The sequence below is a fragment of the Halyomorpha halys genome, unplaced genomic scaffold, assembly GCF_000696795.3.
Source record: "Halyomorpha halys isolate HHAL.00 unplaced genomic scaffold, Hhal_1.1 Scaffold298.1, whole genome shotgun sequence".
Lineage (NCBI taxonomy): Eukaryota > Metazoa > Arthropoda > Insecta > Hemiptera > Pentatomidae > Halyomorpha > Halyomorpha halys.
This window is the reverse complement of record NW_027107540.1, coordinates 367,486-384,672: the sequence shown is the minus strand read 5'-3', so window position 1 is coordinate 384,672 and position 17,187 is coordinate 367,486. Positions and strand designations below refer to the sequence as shown.

The 17,187-nt window shown below is 33.1% G+C and overlaps 1 protein-coding gene across 1 annotated transcript in view; it reads right to left on the bottom strand.

The window, feature by feature from the left end:
• The window catches only part of LOC106680897 (uncharacterized), a gene marked incomplete at its 5' end in the record, with an annotated part of 137,323 nt that overhangs the window by 79,866 nt on the left and 40,270 nt on the right, over positions 1-17,187 (bottom strand). The window contains 7 exon segments of the mRNA XM_067045897.1: positions 1,419-1,538; positions 1,867-2,013; positions 5,497-5,625; positions 7,287-7,367; positions 11,702-11,800; positions 14,147-14,209; positions 14,399-14,479. Of these exon segments, the coding sequence (XP_066901998.1) occupies positions 1,419-1,538; positions 1,867-2,013; positions 5,497-5,625; positions 7,287-7,367; positions 11,702-11,800; positions 14,147-14,209; positions 14,399-14,479 (720 nt within the window).

Below are 17,187 nucleotides of genomic sequence, written 5' to 3'. Positions count from 1 at the left end.
ACAGGCGTCTTAAGATGAGTTTCTCAAGGATTTTGCCCATGATAGGTAACAAAGCGATAGGACGGTAGGAGGATGGGTATTCAGGCGGCTTTTGAGGTTTGGTAATCATTTTGGTTATGGATAATTTCTATGGGTCAGGAAAGTAAGTGGATCTGAGTAGAGCATTGTAGATGTAGGTGAGGAATAGAAAGGATTTTCGAGGAAGATTTTTGTTATATTTAAAATTAAATATTTTAATTTTAATTACTAATTTATCTATTAGTAATATTTTAGGATGATAAATTATTCATAAAAAAATAAAATATTGCTTTTAACAAGTATTATTAAAGGAATAAAATTTATGGGTCATATCAAAATTATCAGATATTTCGAGGATCAATTTTATAAGAAATGTATATATTTTTTGAGTTTGTGATATTTAAAAATAATTCTAAGTAGTTCTGTTTTGGCTCACAACCGGTCATTTAGTTGCATGAGTAGAATAGGCTACAGGAAGGTATAAGAAACCTCAATTCGGTGGCCATTTGGAAACAAAATGGTGGATGGTAATGTTAAGTGATAGTTGATTTTAGTTCGAAATCTTAAACAAATCGGCCCAGTAGCCTTGAAAACAAGCTGCGGACGGCGATTTTCGATTTGACGAGAGTGGAGTAATTGCTAAGAGTACTTAATTAGGCTCTTTAATTGTTGTTTAATACGGTGAGGGAATTAAGGGTGAACGAATACTTCACTATTATTAACACGATGGCATACTATAAACAAAGCAGAATATTTTGTAGATATAAACAAATGACTTTTCCTGACAGGAATGTTCTTTTTGCGTTTTCAGGTTATGTAAGGACCCTTTACGGTCTTAGTAGTTGAGGGAGGTGTCAATGATGCTCTTAGAGGTAGATGAGAGAAATCATTTAAATAAATAATTATAATTTCTATGCTAATTATTATGTGGACATCTAATTAACAATTAATGTAGAGGATTCACAGATATATCAAATTTGAGAAAAAAGGGATTTTCCACAGACTCTCAAAAAGCTCTGTGACAAAATCCCCGACAATTTTGAATTGACTCGTATACGTTTATAAGTGTACACGAGCCATTTATTTCTATTTATGAAATAAATGTATACCTCTGCATATTAACACGGTTATTATTTTCTTTAATTTATTTTGTTAATTTTTAAATAAACTTTTACATGTTTTAAATTATATTTAGCCACAACTTAGTTTACTTTTATTTCATGTTATTTATTCTTTTACTTCGTTACATTGTATTAGGTGTTTATGTCTTTTTTTTATGTCTTTCTTCGAACACTTTAAAATAATATTTATACTTAAATTCATGTGTCGCAAAACTATAAAACATTAAAGTATGAAAAAAAATATCAAATGTTCAACAGAATAATGAGCTGTCTACTTACATTCTTCTTCAGCAGAAGTCGATGATTGGGTATATATATCGTCTGGATATGTATCGACGTCGATATATATTCTATTCCTTTCATCCGACCGTTCAGGATGTTCACCATCTATTATAATAACTGGAATACAAGGATATTGGTGTAAAAACAAGATAATTTTTTTATTAATAAAATAACATAAAATATAATCTTCGCTATTATTTGGAAGTGAAAGTGTGAATTTGATTGCCATTATAATATATTAAGCATGAAGAAGATGCTTAAAACTAAATTCCTTTTCACACTAAAGGACTGAAGTTTATAAGCAAAGTAAATAATAGGAATCAAAGATTTTATATTGGAGAAGTAATTATTTAACCTTAACAAAGAAATGTTTCAGAAAAAAAAAAAATCAAATTAAACTTTTACATAAAACTAAAACGGAATGATGATCTATGGTTTTACTTACCCTCGACGCGGGATGTAGTAGAAAACGCTTTATCTAATTGCTCGATTTGCCAATTATCTAATTGGATAGGGGGTTCGGCGTTTTCTATAAAGATTCTGTTAATCTTTGTATTACACCTCTCAGGGTGTTCCGCGTCGATTATTACAACTGAAATATGAGAATAGTTGATATAAATATAAACAGTTGATTTATGATATTTTTTTAATTTTTGAATATTATTTATTCAAAAATATAACTGTATTAATTTAAAAAATAAGTAAATGTGTTCTCAACTATGGAATAATGGCATGTTACAAACTTTTCGTGAATTCACCAGTTTGTAGAACTTCAATGACGTTTCTACATTAAAAGGTTTCGAGTCCGCCTTCTATTCCGCCGTCTAGGAAGATGATTAGGAATTGTAGAGGAAGCAAAGTTAGAAATAAATGGGTTTGGATGATTAGGAAGTTTATTATGAGATCATTAATATTCGAGCCATTATTAGAACATTGAGGTCATTATGAATTATATTTGTGACAAAGAAAGGCGCATTGAGGATTTTAGATTGTAAGGATTGGACATGAAAGTATCTTAGATGGTTTAAGTGGGACCCAAAATCTCTTGTTGCAGCCTGGTAAATTGTTATAAAAGTTAAAATTCCTGTTCTGTAGGTAGGAATATAGAGATCAGTAGGTTGGAATCTTATGTTTAATAGGTGAATTGATAAACGTATGGTAAGGAGGTCAATGATGTTAGAAGGTATTTTGATTATTAGGGTTTGATATATAAATGTGCCAAGGAGATATTGTTTTCGAATACTGGGATAGAGCCGGAATAGTGATGTGAGATATGAGAACCCCTAGGAATAGTAAAAATGAATCTTATAAAACAGTTCAATAATCTTTTTAATCTCTTTTCTTGTTGAATCGATAGTCCTCTATACACTGGGCATCCGTAGTCGAATGTGTTAGAATATGAGAGGATACTGGAATGTGGTGAGTACGTAGAGGAAATGAATCACGGGATTTTATGAGGTGTTTAAGGATTGAGATGGTTTTACAAAGGGCAAAGGGCCTTGTTCCGTGGTCTTACTAATACTTTTTTCCAGGCTGTGGGAAAAATAGAGTTTTGAAGGGAGCAGTTGTAGATGTGTAGAAGAGCAGGAAGGATGACAGGTAGACATAGTTTTATCATTTTTACTGGAATTTGGTCTTGTCCAACGTCGAAGTATTCCACACTCCAATGTAGAGGATATAACGTTCTTCCATAACATCGCTGAATCTGGAAGTTTGAGTATGAATTATCGAGGTAAGTATTTGAGGATTTCCAAAAATTTCTTCATTTAATCAGTTTCCCAATGATTTACTCAAATTTTCGAAGCTAGTTTAATTGCGAAGAGATTGTGAGTTGAGAGGTACAAAAAAAAATAATAATAGCTACCTGAAAAAAATACCAGTACTTAATTATTTGTTAGTATAATTTTCTTCTTGGTTTTGTTTGGTTTCAGTTAAAAAAAAAAGAACAAATAAAGTTGCAATTGTTGAAAAAACAATTAAAACCAGTCCCCTTACTTAAACAAACACTAGATACTCGTAATATTGTAGTTGTCAAAAACTTTTTTGTCCTTTCAATCTTAATATCTCGTCCAAATTAATGTTATTAATTATGTTAGTTATATGTTGTTATTAATTACCGTTGGAATCCTGATGAAACGAAGCAACTTTTTTGGAAATCCTCATGGTCACTTATTGAAAATTCATTGTGTGGAGATTCTAGATATTTATAACAAAAATATATACATTTTTGTTAGTATTAGGCGGCAATGATCTCCTAACGAAGTTTTATATTCCTACAAACTGATTTCTATATTATCCACGAAATTCATCTGTTCTGAAAATGGTGACGTAAGTTCAATAAGAGTAGAAATATTTTTCTGCCAAAGGTTTTGTAGACACTTTTACAAGGCATTGGGATAGGAAGTTGAGACATGTGGCACTAAGTTGCATTTTCGAACTGTTTCACCCTTATTTACAGGCATTACCTCCTAAAACACATTCTTTAAAGATCGGTTTGATTGATATAACCGATACAATAAAAAAAAAAAAAAAAAAAAAAGTAGATAGGGTTCGAATATTATCGAAAAATCTCAGGGAAAAGTAGATTTCATGAATATGTTATCGATGATGAGGAAACATGATTCATATAAATGCAGAATATGCGGAGAAGATGGTTAAGGGAGTGGTCAGTGATAAACACAACAAAGTAAAACTTATTTATTAGTACCAACATTTAGGTCAGAATTTGAGACCGTAAAACACAATGATCATCAACGCCCAGGCAGCAATCTAGCTTTTTGTTCTTAGCCCCAATGAAGCCCTAAAATTATGGCCGAAACGTTGGTGCTAATTACATAAGTTTTACACTGAACCCTCACCACCTTTTCCTTCCTATTTACAGGATCAACAAATAACGCATCATCAAAAAGTAAAATAGAGTATTGATCTTAAATTGAATGCAGAGAAGACTAAGGCAATCGTAATAGGATCCAATCACCTCCTGAAAACTATTCCACATATTCCAACCTTATTCCTAAAAAACAATTCTATACATACGTTAAAAACCTTGGGGTCACTATAGACCAATCTCTCTCCTGGAAAAAACACGTCCCCGATATTTCCCGTCGTACCTTCACCACTTTAAAGCGTTTAAATTATCTTCATCACCTACTTCCTTTTGAAACCCGTAGGCTCCTGGTTACTTCCTTAATATTCCCCCACTTTGATTATTGCTCTGTGGTTTACGGGGGTGTCTCTGGGGATCTCGAAGCAAAATTAAAACGGTTAATTAATTGCATTGTACGATTCATCTTTGGAGTCCCCAGGGACGCCTCTGTCACCCGATTTTATAAAGAGTTGAAGTGGCTTCACCCCTCCTTTCGTCGTAAATATTTTCTTGCTTCCTTTCTCTACTCTAAATTATGCAATCCCGCCGTCCATCGTACATTTCTGATATCCTTCAATTTAAATCCTCAGTGCATCCCCGCAATACCCGCTCACGCCATTCAGATTTATATGTAATTGCCCATCGAACCACAGCATTTGCTAGATCTTTCTGAGGAGTGAGTCCGTTCCTCTTCCTTATGAAATTCTATCCCGTCCTTCACTCGTAGTTCATACCATCCCAATCCCGTATATTAAACCACCATCTGCCCACCCAATTCCGAATGAATAACAATTGAAAGTTTCCAACAAGTTTTATATTTTCTATTTATGTATTTAATGTTTAAGATTTTCGTTTATACTTGTAGATATGCATATTAGCAGAAATTTTACCTTTCCATTTATTATTTTGAGTTTGATTCTATTTGATTTTTTATCATTTCTTTATTATCAAAAGTTAGACATCTTATGTTTTATGAAATGACATGTAGTTTTATTTTATACATTCTGTTCATTTTTATATTTTCAGATTCATTGTTTTATTATATTTTTTGACGTATTATAATGTCATTATTATGTACTTTACTCTAAAGCTTTAAAGCCTAAGTTTGACACCTGAATATTATTCTAAAGGGACTAATCCCAGAATAAATAAAGCATATTAATATTATTATTAGTAGTATTAAGTACCATAGACAATGGTTTTACTTACTTTTTCCTTCGGTCGTCGACTTTTCTTTTAATTTATCTGGTTTATGTTTGGTAGAAGAATGCACGTTTTCTATGAATAGTTTATTTTTGTCGTAGTCTTCCCTTGGATGGTTGGTATCTATAAAGATGACTGAAAATCGAGTATATAAGATAAAAAATAAATTATTAAATTAACAATTTATATATATATATATAAGTTAAGTATTGGCGAAAGCACAATGTCAAAAAAGAGAAGAAGGAATAAGATCTAACTCGCTTGAACTGCTGTAAAATACTGGCTTTCTTGTCTTCGGTACATCTTTTATATACGTTCGATCAGCTGATCCCCTCAGTCAGCTGACATCGAAATAACAGCTGACTCATACCGTAACTTATATATATATAAAATAAATGTAAAGAGATAATGACCGTAAGTGAATCAGAAGGTCCGGGAAAGAGATACAATTAAGAAATTCATTAATATTAAACTTTCCCACTCACACTGCAGGTCTTCATCAAGGCTGTTGCGATTGGTGGAGTTGTAAATATACAATACATAAATATACAATACAATATTGCAAAAATGGATTTTGCATGCTGTTTTTACAACTCCGCGAATCAGCTTAATGAAGTGTCCATCAAAACGTCGGTTACTGATAAGTAGTTTAAACTGTTTCTAAATTCCTATTGTTGACCGCCTCCTTCTAGTTTTTTTTAAATAGTACAAGGTGTCTGAGGATGGCTAAATAAATAAATGTTAATCTAATTCGAGTAAGATTTCGTAATTTCTATCCTGTACTCTAAACAGACTTTCAGTATTTCTGTTTAAACAAATTCGAATTATAACTTGAATTAGAGAATGTAAAGGATAAAATACCGTAATATCGCTGTTTAACTTGAATATGGGCACATTTTTTTTTGTGTGTTTAAAGTATTCTGTAAATTGTATCATAGACTGTAGTGACTTTGTAATTATTAATTTGTAACAGCTCTAGTTGCTTTATGAAAGTCTGTAGGAAGAGCTCTATTGGGCACTTGTTTTACTAAACAAGTCCACGCATTCTACACTACTATTACGGTAATATCTTTGGAATACATCCAATTAAAAATAAAATCCAAATTTTTTTTTACCAGAAGTGCCACTATCCAAGCATTCCTGCGATATGAATTTATTTTGAGAACATACGACCATCAATGTAAGAAAAAAGAAATACTGATAGTTCAAGAGCCGGGGGAGAAAAAAAAAAGGCAGATATTTCACCCCAAATTTTAATGAACTTTAATAAAAACTATGTGTAATTATAATGAATAAAATAGGCTGTTACAAAATATTAAAAAAAAAAAAAAAAAAAACTTTTCATTCGGAGCTCTATATCTTTACAACTACAAATAACACTTGAAAACCTAACTGAACATCATTTCAAGTAGAGTAAATTTGCTAAAATATAAGTTCTAACAGTGCTATTTACATTCGATAGTCCTCGAGATATAGCTTTTTACAAAGCAACATTTAAAAAAAAATGTACTGCAAGATCAGTCGTTACTGAATTTATTTGAGAAATCTACATTTCATAAAACCATTCGACGTATACATTTCTATTAGCGCTTAAATTAAAGCTGGTTTAATGTGCTATTGTACTGCTGTAACTAATGTAGTTTATAACGTTTATTTTCGTAGGAGTAGTAGTTTTCATGATATTCAAAATCAATATGGTTGAATAAAGTTCATTAAAATTGGGGTGAAACAATAGATTTTTTATTAATAAATTTTGAATAATAACTTTTTGCATAGAAAATAAACATGGAACTCACTTTTTTCATCATCTGGTTCGGTTGTTACATTAACTTTCTTAGTACCGCTTTTCAACCAACCTATCCAGCTATTTGTGGTTCCTGAAACATGATTATTATTAGAAATTAAAATTAACACTATTGAATAATTCAGTCATCCATTTATGAAAAGTGGATATTTACAAAACAGTTAAGAAGAATCATAGTAAAAAAATTAATTTATAAATTATAGTTATAACATAAATTGTTAAAGTTTGATTCTCCAGTTCAGTCCTGCAATTCCATGCCATACTTTTTTTAAATTTATTTATTTTATACCAGATCGGCCTGGTGGGTCATACATGGTTGATATAACCGTTACATCATATATATATATGAGAGTTAAGGTAGGATGACATCCCATAATGGCCTTAATTCCTATCCCCAAAGGAAGAGAGGTCCTTCCTAAAGAAGGAGGAGGACGATGGGCCCCGGAGGAAGACATATTCCAGATGTTTAGGGAGAGGAGGAAACAAGGGCAATCGAAGGGACGCTACGCAAGGGAATTGTTATCCCGGTACCACTGGATAACAGACAAATTTAGCGAGATGATGGATATGGATCAGGTCCAGGCCCGAATGCATTTCCTATCGGGCATTTTAAAGGTGCAGCTAGCGAAGGAAATCGGTAGAAAAGAAAGTCTACCATAAGATAGGTGATTTGTGGAAATTACACAGGATCTAATAGACGCAGGCGCAAGAGAGGAGGAGTCCCGTATGGAGGTGGAGGAACCAGAATGATCAATGGTGCAGTACAATCGGCCCAGGAATCCTCAAAATGCGTGGTGAAGAAAAGAGAGGGAATATATGAAGGAGCGAACGGCACGATATTGTGAGAAAAGAACTAACCAGGCTATACCTAGAGAAAAAGGGAGGAGAGATGATCGTAAGTGCCATGGCTGTGGGAAGGTGGGACATCTAGTGGTCCAATGTCCCCGCACGAAGTGCTTCGAGTGCGGGAAGTAGGGGCACATTGCTAGACAATGCCCATACATGTACCGAAGGTGGGAGACGGACCAGGGAGAGCCCATGGAAGTCAACGCTCAGAGAATACGGCACAGAGCTACCAGAATTAGGCAAGAGGGTTCGTCGAGTGAATCGACGGAGGCCTCAGTAGTTTCGGAGACAGAGGACGAGAACGCCGGTACAGAAACTGGAGGTGTACGCAAGAGCGGACATGGCGCTTGGAGAAGGAGATCTGGAGGAAGGAGATCTGAGGAGGGTGTCGGCAGAGGGGCAACTGCATGCTAGTATGAGCGAGCGAGGCGGTCTGCCTATCATCCAAGTAAGCGGAGTGAGGTGCCTCATAGACACGGGAAGCTCGCACACCATCTTGTGTCGGGAGGCATTAGAGAAGCTGGATGAGGAAGAGAGGACACTCCAGGTAAGGTATGTTGTTGTCAATTAGTCACCTTGGGTGTAGAGTGTGTAATGTAGAGGGAGAAGTGGAGATTGGTCAAAATAGATGGGGGATGGGTAGAGAAAAGCTGGTGGTTCACATCGTAAACAGTATGCCACGGGAATATCAGGCAATTGTGGGATGCGGCTGACTGGAGAGGGTGGGAGCGAGGATAAGAACCAGTGGAAAGAAATGGCGTATTAGGATAGGGGGACAAATTTTTCTTGTGTTAAGTTTCAGGGGAACGATAAAGCGCGGGTAGGGGCTGTGAATCGGGTAAGGGATTGGCGGCAAGAGATTATGTCCGAATATACCGATATTTTTTTAAAAGAGGGAGAAGTGCTGGGAGCAACAGGGGAAACCGTACATGAAATTCCATTAAATGTCGAAAGAGTGACATACGTGAAGGAACGTCGGTACCCTCAGGCGTTGCGGCAGATTTAGTAGGTGCTAACGTGAACTAATACAAATCTATAACTTAAATAGATAAAACGAAAAACATTTTATTATGGAAAGAACAGCCAAAATACTATGTAGCTTTCTTAGGTAGATTATTTTTTCAAGATCAAGCTCAACTGCCGGCCTTATCTTCAATTGAGGGTACTCACGTTTCCGAACTCACATAGTTGACTAACTGCTACAGTTACAAAAGAGATTAAATTAAAATTAAATTAAATTAAATTAAATTAAAATTATATACTTCAGTTGGCCTAGAACTCGGGTCTCAGGAGTTCAACAGCATAGCGCCTTGTACACTGAGCTAACCCACTTCCTTACAGCTTATAAACGTATAGATACGTATTTCAAATTAATATAAAATCTTACATCGAATTTCTTTTCAAGTAACGGTTTTTTAAACATTTAAAACTAATAAAAAATCTTTTAAGTTTTGACGCTTTTCATTTTTGATAGGGCTAATATTAAAAATCCGAATTTTTTTTACAGATTGAATTACAACAGTGTGTTATAATGCTGCATACATTTTATTTACTATATTTCTTTACAAATAGAAAAGTGAGGAACTTCTGTAATCACACAAGAAAACATATTTTTAGTACATAATACATGTAAAAATAACAAACTATTTCTTACTTGATCACTCGAAACGTAAGTACATCATATCGATGCCTTACTCCAGAGTAGTGCTAGGTAAATTTCCATTAACTTTAGGAAAAATACAAATAAAGGTTTTCTTATTTATAAAAATTAAAACTTTTCAATTTTTTTTTTTTTTATGAAACAGAATTAGGTATAAAATGTCCAAAAAATAATTGAAAAGTTGTAATTTTCTTAAAAGAGAGAACCGTAGATAGTATTTTTCATTAAGTTGGTGGAAATGTACATTGCACTACTGCGAAGTGAGCCATCTATATTAAAAATTGTTATATAATATTTTTCAATTAGGTTTATCTTTTTATTTTGTGTATGTTTTTGTAAAAAAAGTCCTTATTGTTTGTTTATAATACACATAATATTCCTTTATGGACGTTTTGGAGGCGGTCAATAAAGTTATCAAAATAGTAAAAGAAAAGCCACTTTGCAGGGCTAAATGAATAAACAAGATACAAGATATTTTAGAATTAACAGACCATTAAAAATAAAGAACATTTCAATATCATTGTTAAGTTTATAGAGTATATAGAAAAACTAAAATTAATAAAATATTAATAATAACAATATGAGAAAATATATCCTAGGCCCTGTTTCATAATGAAAGCTGATAGTATTAGTTCAAAATACAAGTACAGAAACAACGGGGTAATTACACTAATACTTTTTTTTCATAATATAGAGGACTATTAGTGATATTACAGGAGTTAAAAAGTACTAAAGTACAAGTTACTATTGTACAAATCAGTGCATTTATATTAAGTGAAATCGACAAGACTAATAGTATTAGTTTGTAATTTATTATAAAACAAGGCCCAGGTATGTTATAAGTTCTCAATATAGATCTAGACGCATGAATTGTAAGAGACAACTCTTTAAAGCTGGTAGGGAGGTAGATATATAAGGTACAACAGATAAGTGGAGTATGGTATAGTAGTATGTAAATATTGAGAAATTGGACAAGAATGAACAATAGCTATAATAACCTGATAAGAATGATCTTCTGTTACCAACTGCCAGAAAAATAGGAGCAGGTAGAGAGAGGTCCTGGATCGTCCTGGATGGGGATAGATGACAGTGGGGACCTTATCCTTTGTCCATATTATTTTACTTCTCCGATACCATATCTATACCACTTATCCATTGTATCTTATACATATTTAAAACCAGTTTAATGAGTAGTCTAATACAATTTATGTGTCTAGATCTATATTGAGAACTTAAATCACACCAGGTTATATTTATTAACAACATGCCTCCAGTCTACCAACATGTATATTTATTCATATTGTTATTATTAATTTTAGTTTTTCTACATACTTTATAAACTTAACAATTGTTTTGAAATGTTCTATATTTTTAATGTTCTATTAATTCTAAAATCTTTGTATCTCGTTTTCTCATTTAGCCCCGACGAAGCCCTGCAAAGAGGGACGAAACGTTGGTTAAAAATAAATAGTTTTCTTTTATTATTTTGATAACTTTATTGACCGCAACTCGGACTATCTTCCTTCAAATTTATATATGTTGTAGTGCATGTACTGAACGTGATCTAACTGGTAATGATGTTATGTCGTAATGAAACGTGGTAGAGATACAATTACAAATGTTCAACTAACTTAGCTGCAAAGCGAAAGAATTTTAAATAAACTAATGATTTATTATTAGATTTGAATCATCACTATACATCGTTTTCTCTTGTTAATTTTTAGCAGATATAAATAGGCGGTTAATCGATTTTTTTTTTTTTTTACATGTTGGATATGAAATAAATTTTGATCTTGTACATGGCACTAGTAAATTTACTTTTTCAAATATTGTGTCAATTATCAATACTTAACTCGCTAAAAGTGAGATATGATAATACAATTGGAAATATCTTTTCTTACCTTCATCTTCATTATCTGCGAGTACATTAGGTTTCAAAGCAGCCGCTTTTCCTTTTATGTGTTTTCTAAGATCAGGATCATCATCTTCGATGAGATAGACTGAAATAAATAATAAGAGTTCACACGTTTATCTATTTAATCAATTTAAATGATTTTGATGATGCATTTATAAAAGAACTTTTACTTTTATTATATATACATATATATGTGTGCCTAAACTTTTCTTTTTTAAGTTTTCAAAAACCTAAAAAAGAGCAAAAGAAAACTCACCGATTCTACATAAGCACTTCTTTATTTTTTTCCCCTTTCTCCTAAGTTTATTTACTATCAGTTCCAATATATACAAACTTAATTAAGTCTTAAATCAAAATATATACAACAGATAAAAATACCCCTTCTGTTGCCACATGGCATTAAAAAGAAGGGAGCCAGATCCACCGAAGCCGAGGTTTAATATAATGACCAGGGAGCCGACGGCCCGAAAGTTACAAGAACGGGGAGGGACTGCTCCACTGGTATGGGAGCGTGGGGGAGAGGGTTATGGTGATGTGGCTTAGCACAGGCCTTCAGCCCATCAGGGAACTTAGTGTGCCTTCGGTCAATGAACAACAGAGAGGAGTTGGATCTCTTTCGTATTGCACTATTCCTGGCCCCTGAAGTAATGGTCCTCTGACAATTCGCTGAAAGAGGGATTCCTGGAAACTCTGAAACTTGTTCAGCGTAGTTTTGTAGGGTTGTTGCTTCACCTACAGGCGTAGGGAGAGCTCCTGTGATGTAAGCAGGTAGTAGAGCCTATAAGACTTCTACTGCGCACCTCTCCCGGAGGTGATTGGGTGCCGGTTCAGTCTCACGCCAAGGTAGAGGATGGACTTGGAAATCTTTCTTCCCTACAAAAAATCGCGGGAACACTATCTCTCTTTTCTTTCTGGAAATACATTACTATATCATCAGTCTTTGCCGTGTTCACCCTGGTGCCATCCTGCTTCAGTGCTGCTGCGTTGGTAGCAGCAGTCTGTGCATGAGCGAGACCCTGCTCAGCGCTCATGCTAGTGTAGACCCAAATTTCGTCGGTTTATGCCGCTACCACTGACTCTGGGTGCTTGAGGGAAACTACTTCTTGTCGTGTAAATGACATACATTAGAGATCCTAAAATGCTCCGGAGGTGGATGAAAATTCAGGGAGAATCCCGTCACGCATCCTCCAAAGCGGTTTTTTACTGTCCACCATGAGAAATTTCCGGTGCTCTGTTCAATCTTCACACAAATCATGTTTAATCCCAAGCCTCTGTGTTTCCTGTTTGATTTGTACTGTGTATTGAATTTATATCCCATAAACCTAATGAAAATCTTCTTGTTCAATCTCTCTTCGGCTATCCTTTGCATGTGTCCATAAAACCTAAGTCTCCTTGCCTTCATTTCTGTTTCCAAATCAGAGGTTTCACTGTATATTTACTGATGGATTTCAGTTTGTATCCTTCTATGTTATTTTGGGCCCATGGATTCTTTTAAGAATCCTTCTTTCTATTTTCAGCAGTTTCTCTAAAATGGGAAAGAATATTGTCTCTGTTCCGTACAGTATCACTGGTTTTACCACTGAACAATAGTCCTTATTTTTTCCTTCTTGAAGATGCCTTTTTTATTATAAATACTACTCGTTAAGAAGCATAAATGTTCCAAATTTTTAATCCTGTTTTCCAGGTTTTCGACAAGTTTTCCGCTGATTATTTCGCCCAAGTATTTAAAGCTTTTAACCACCTGGATTTTACCGAATTCTGTTTTCATTTCTTTCTTACCAAAGTTGGGGTTCGTGGTGATAAGGTTGGTCTTCTGGGGAGACAGTTTAAGTCCTGCCTTCTCAGCTATTCTCTTCAGGGAATTTAACTATCCAATCGCCTCTTCCTCCAACTTGGCTAGTAGGGCCTAATCATCCGCAAAGGCCAGATATTTTACCAGGATATTGGTCCTCTGATTTCCTACCTTAGCTCCTGATAACCTTGTCGAGAACAACATTTAAGAGAAAAGGTGAAAGTCCGTCCCCTTGTCTCACTCCGGTTCTTATCTGCAACCGTTCTCACATTCCCTCGCAATTTTATTGTTGGCTTGGTTTTTGTTAATGTTTTCATTAGAAGCTTTAGACTCAGTATCTGTTTTTGGTAGGATCTCTTTTTCTTGAAACCCCCTTGTTATTCTCCTATTAGATCCTATGGGATTAACAATCCCAGTTGTATCTTCTGGTAAAACCGACCCAATACTAACATAAAATGTGTGTGTACATATATATATTTCTTTCAATTTTTTATTAAATTGTTTTAATGCTATTGCCCATATATATGTATGAGCAATAGCATTAAAAAAATTTAATAGAAAATTGAAAGAAGTAAGTAGATAGAAAAAATATAAATCAAAGAAGTGGTTAACACATTAGGAATAAGATTAATGAATTACCTCGTGCTGCTACAGCTGTATGATCTTCATCACGATCCGTCCAAGGGTGTTTAACGATATCTACTACAGAATGAAGATTAACTTAATGATATATATTCATTTTTCAACAAAGTTTAGTGAGCTAAACAAGTTGAACATACTGATATTTTTTAGCGCAATAAAACAATAAACATAAAATGTGATGATAATGTTCAACATTTTTATCAGACCGATATAAAAATATTTATATTTAGAATATAAGGGAATATTTACCTCCGTCTTCTATATCGTCGACTATAGTGAGTAGGTATTCATTCTGATTACCAATTGGAGCGGAAGTCAGGCCAATAGGAGCTGAAAAATAAAATGATTATTTTAAAGATATTTTTTAAGTTATAAACACATTCATTGGGCTAATTATTAAGTATAGACAGAAGTATTTTTAAGGATGCATTCTTCCCCTACTAGGGCGTTTTGGCCCTTCTTAAAAGATATGTTTTTTAAATAAATCCAAAAAAAAAAAACTAAGATTTATTATTATTTCGATATTCAAATGCATAATAATAATTAGAGTAAAACTTAGAATAAAATTAAATTTTTTTTTTTAGTTTGTAGATAAGTATATTTGGGAAGAGGGGCAAGACGAATTGGGAAGATTACATATTTTTGTAAGGTTCAGTCAGTAATAATATAACTATATTATTCAGTTGAGTGAAGCGAAAGTTATCTTTCTCGTTTAATGTCCTTTATTTAGTAATCAATAATAAATCACAACATTTCGCGGCCATCATTCAATTTATTAGATACACTGCAATGTACATCAAATTTCTTTCATTCTGTTTATAGATCACAATAACCAAGGAGATTTAATATAATTAACAAAAATAACAGCCATTCTTCTATTTAACTAATTTATGGTACAATAATATATAACCCTACAAACTCTAAAATTTAAATTTTAATTGTGCACCAATATTGTATAGTTTGCTAAAATTTACAATAAAATTCTTAAAGTATGGAGGGTCCATACTAATATAAATGGTCACACGAGCTCTAACAAGTATTACCCTGATATCTGATATATACTTCGATGTTCTGAATTTTTCATACCTCTATTTATTTATTTTATTTAAGAATTTTTTTTGGCGGCTCTTTTTTTAAATTTTGTAATTGTGTAATTTTATAATAATTATCATCTCTATGGTAATTATATTTATAAATGGAATATGGTATGGGTGCGGTAAAAAAAAACTCAAATAGTAAATAGTAAATTGTATACTTTACTATTTGAGTTTTTTTTTTACCGCACCCGGTCCATATTCCATTCATTAATACACACGGTCAATCAACAATCTTCCACGTAATTATATTTAATACTTCCAATTTATTTATAACGTCTGTGTTACTTAAATTGTTTTTATATGTCATGAAATGAACTAACTGTTCTATATTTTTCGTTATGTAGATTGTTTTGATTATTTTCTTATTGAACCTAGCTAAGCTGAGGGGACGTAACAGGCGTGCGGGCTGGGGCGCACGTCCCAATGCGGCTCGGTTCGGAACGTTGTGGGTTCGATTCCCACCTGGGGCAGTTGAAAATTCGTTTTTCGGCGGTCTCGAAGAATGTATCTTGACACTCCCACCTTGGTTAGCACGCGACGGCAACCTAGGTAGCCGCCAGGGGTTAGCAAATAGGACCACTAGCGGGGGCTTGCCGGACTTGTTCCCCCCCCAGTACCAGCAGTACCAGTAACTAAGCTATGTTAATCCAAAACCATTGAGATATGATGTGAAATATGGCTATTCCTAAAAGACATAGCAAATATTCATATTTTTAATATAATACTGACATTTCGGTGGCGTTTATTTTACGAAGATGGAAGAATGAGTGAGTGAGAAATGGTCATATAGCAACACATTTTTACGTTGCTGCTTTGGCTTTGAGAAAACAGAAATGTATGTTAACCATTAAAATTTTAATGAAAAACCAAATGACATATGAAAATAAGATCAATTTCTTAAGATCTAGATGATCAATCACGGAAGTTGTTAAAGTAACAACTCTGTTGAATTTCCCCCTTAAGAAAGCACAATCTTAGTGAAAAGATGAAATAATATTATTTAAATATTTAATAAAAATTAGTATTTATTAATTAAATTTATTAAAAATACTTAAAATTTCACTAAAAATATCCTTCTTGTTCTTAAAAATACCCTATTGCTTTTGAGAATTATTTTCTTTAATTAATAAATTGTGCGTGTTTCAGTAACTATTGTTGTATTATCTATTCTACATTTAATAATGGATGGTTTACTAAATAAACACTTTTAATATCTAAAAGATATTATTTTATCTTTTCACTAAAACAGTTTAGGAAATTATTCACATTCTTCAGGGAACTCACTATACAGAGTTTTTATTTTAACATCTTCTGTGACTAGATCATATAAATATTGTTTAGTGATACAGCAACAACCATATGTCTACAACTATTATTCTACAAGTTCTATACACCTGTATATAATCCTGGGAACATTTCGTGACATTTAAAACATATTGTAAAATATTTTACCGATATTTACATGTTTGCTTCGTAAATGTCAATTTTTGTATTTTTTTTTCTAATAAGTAGTTAATATTTTCTTTCCCATTTTTTTTTCTTATGGAATATTCTTTTAAATTAGAAAATTAAAATCAATTGATAGATTACAACACTGATTTCAGATGAAAATTATTCAGAAAACTGTTTTAAAGGAATCAGGGAAAATTACTCGTCAGGTTGATATCGCTTTTCGCTAATAAACTTAAAGATGTATTTCGCTTGCATATTGATTGATATGAATTAAGATAATTATGTACCATAATTGTATCGTAAAATTAAATTTTTTTAAAAATTAATTTATTGATATTTACAACTGTATAAAAATAAAACAAGTAAATTTGATCATAATGACATAATGATAATGATATGATACTGCATGTAGAGAAACTACCTAGTAGTAGAACTCTAAAAACGTTTTACAATATAAGGTCACGAGGCCATCTTCTTTTCAGGCACTTC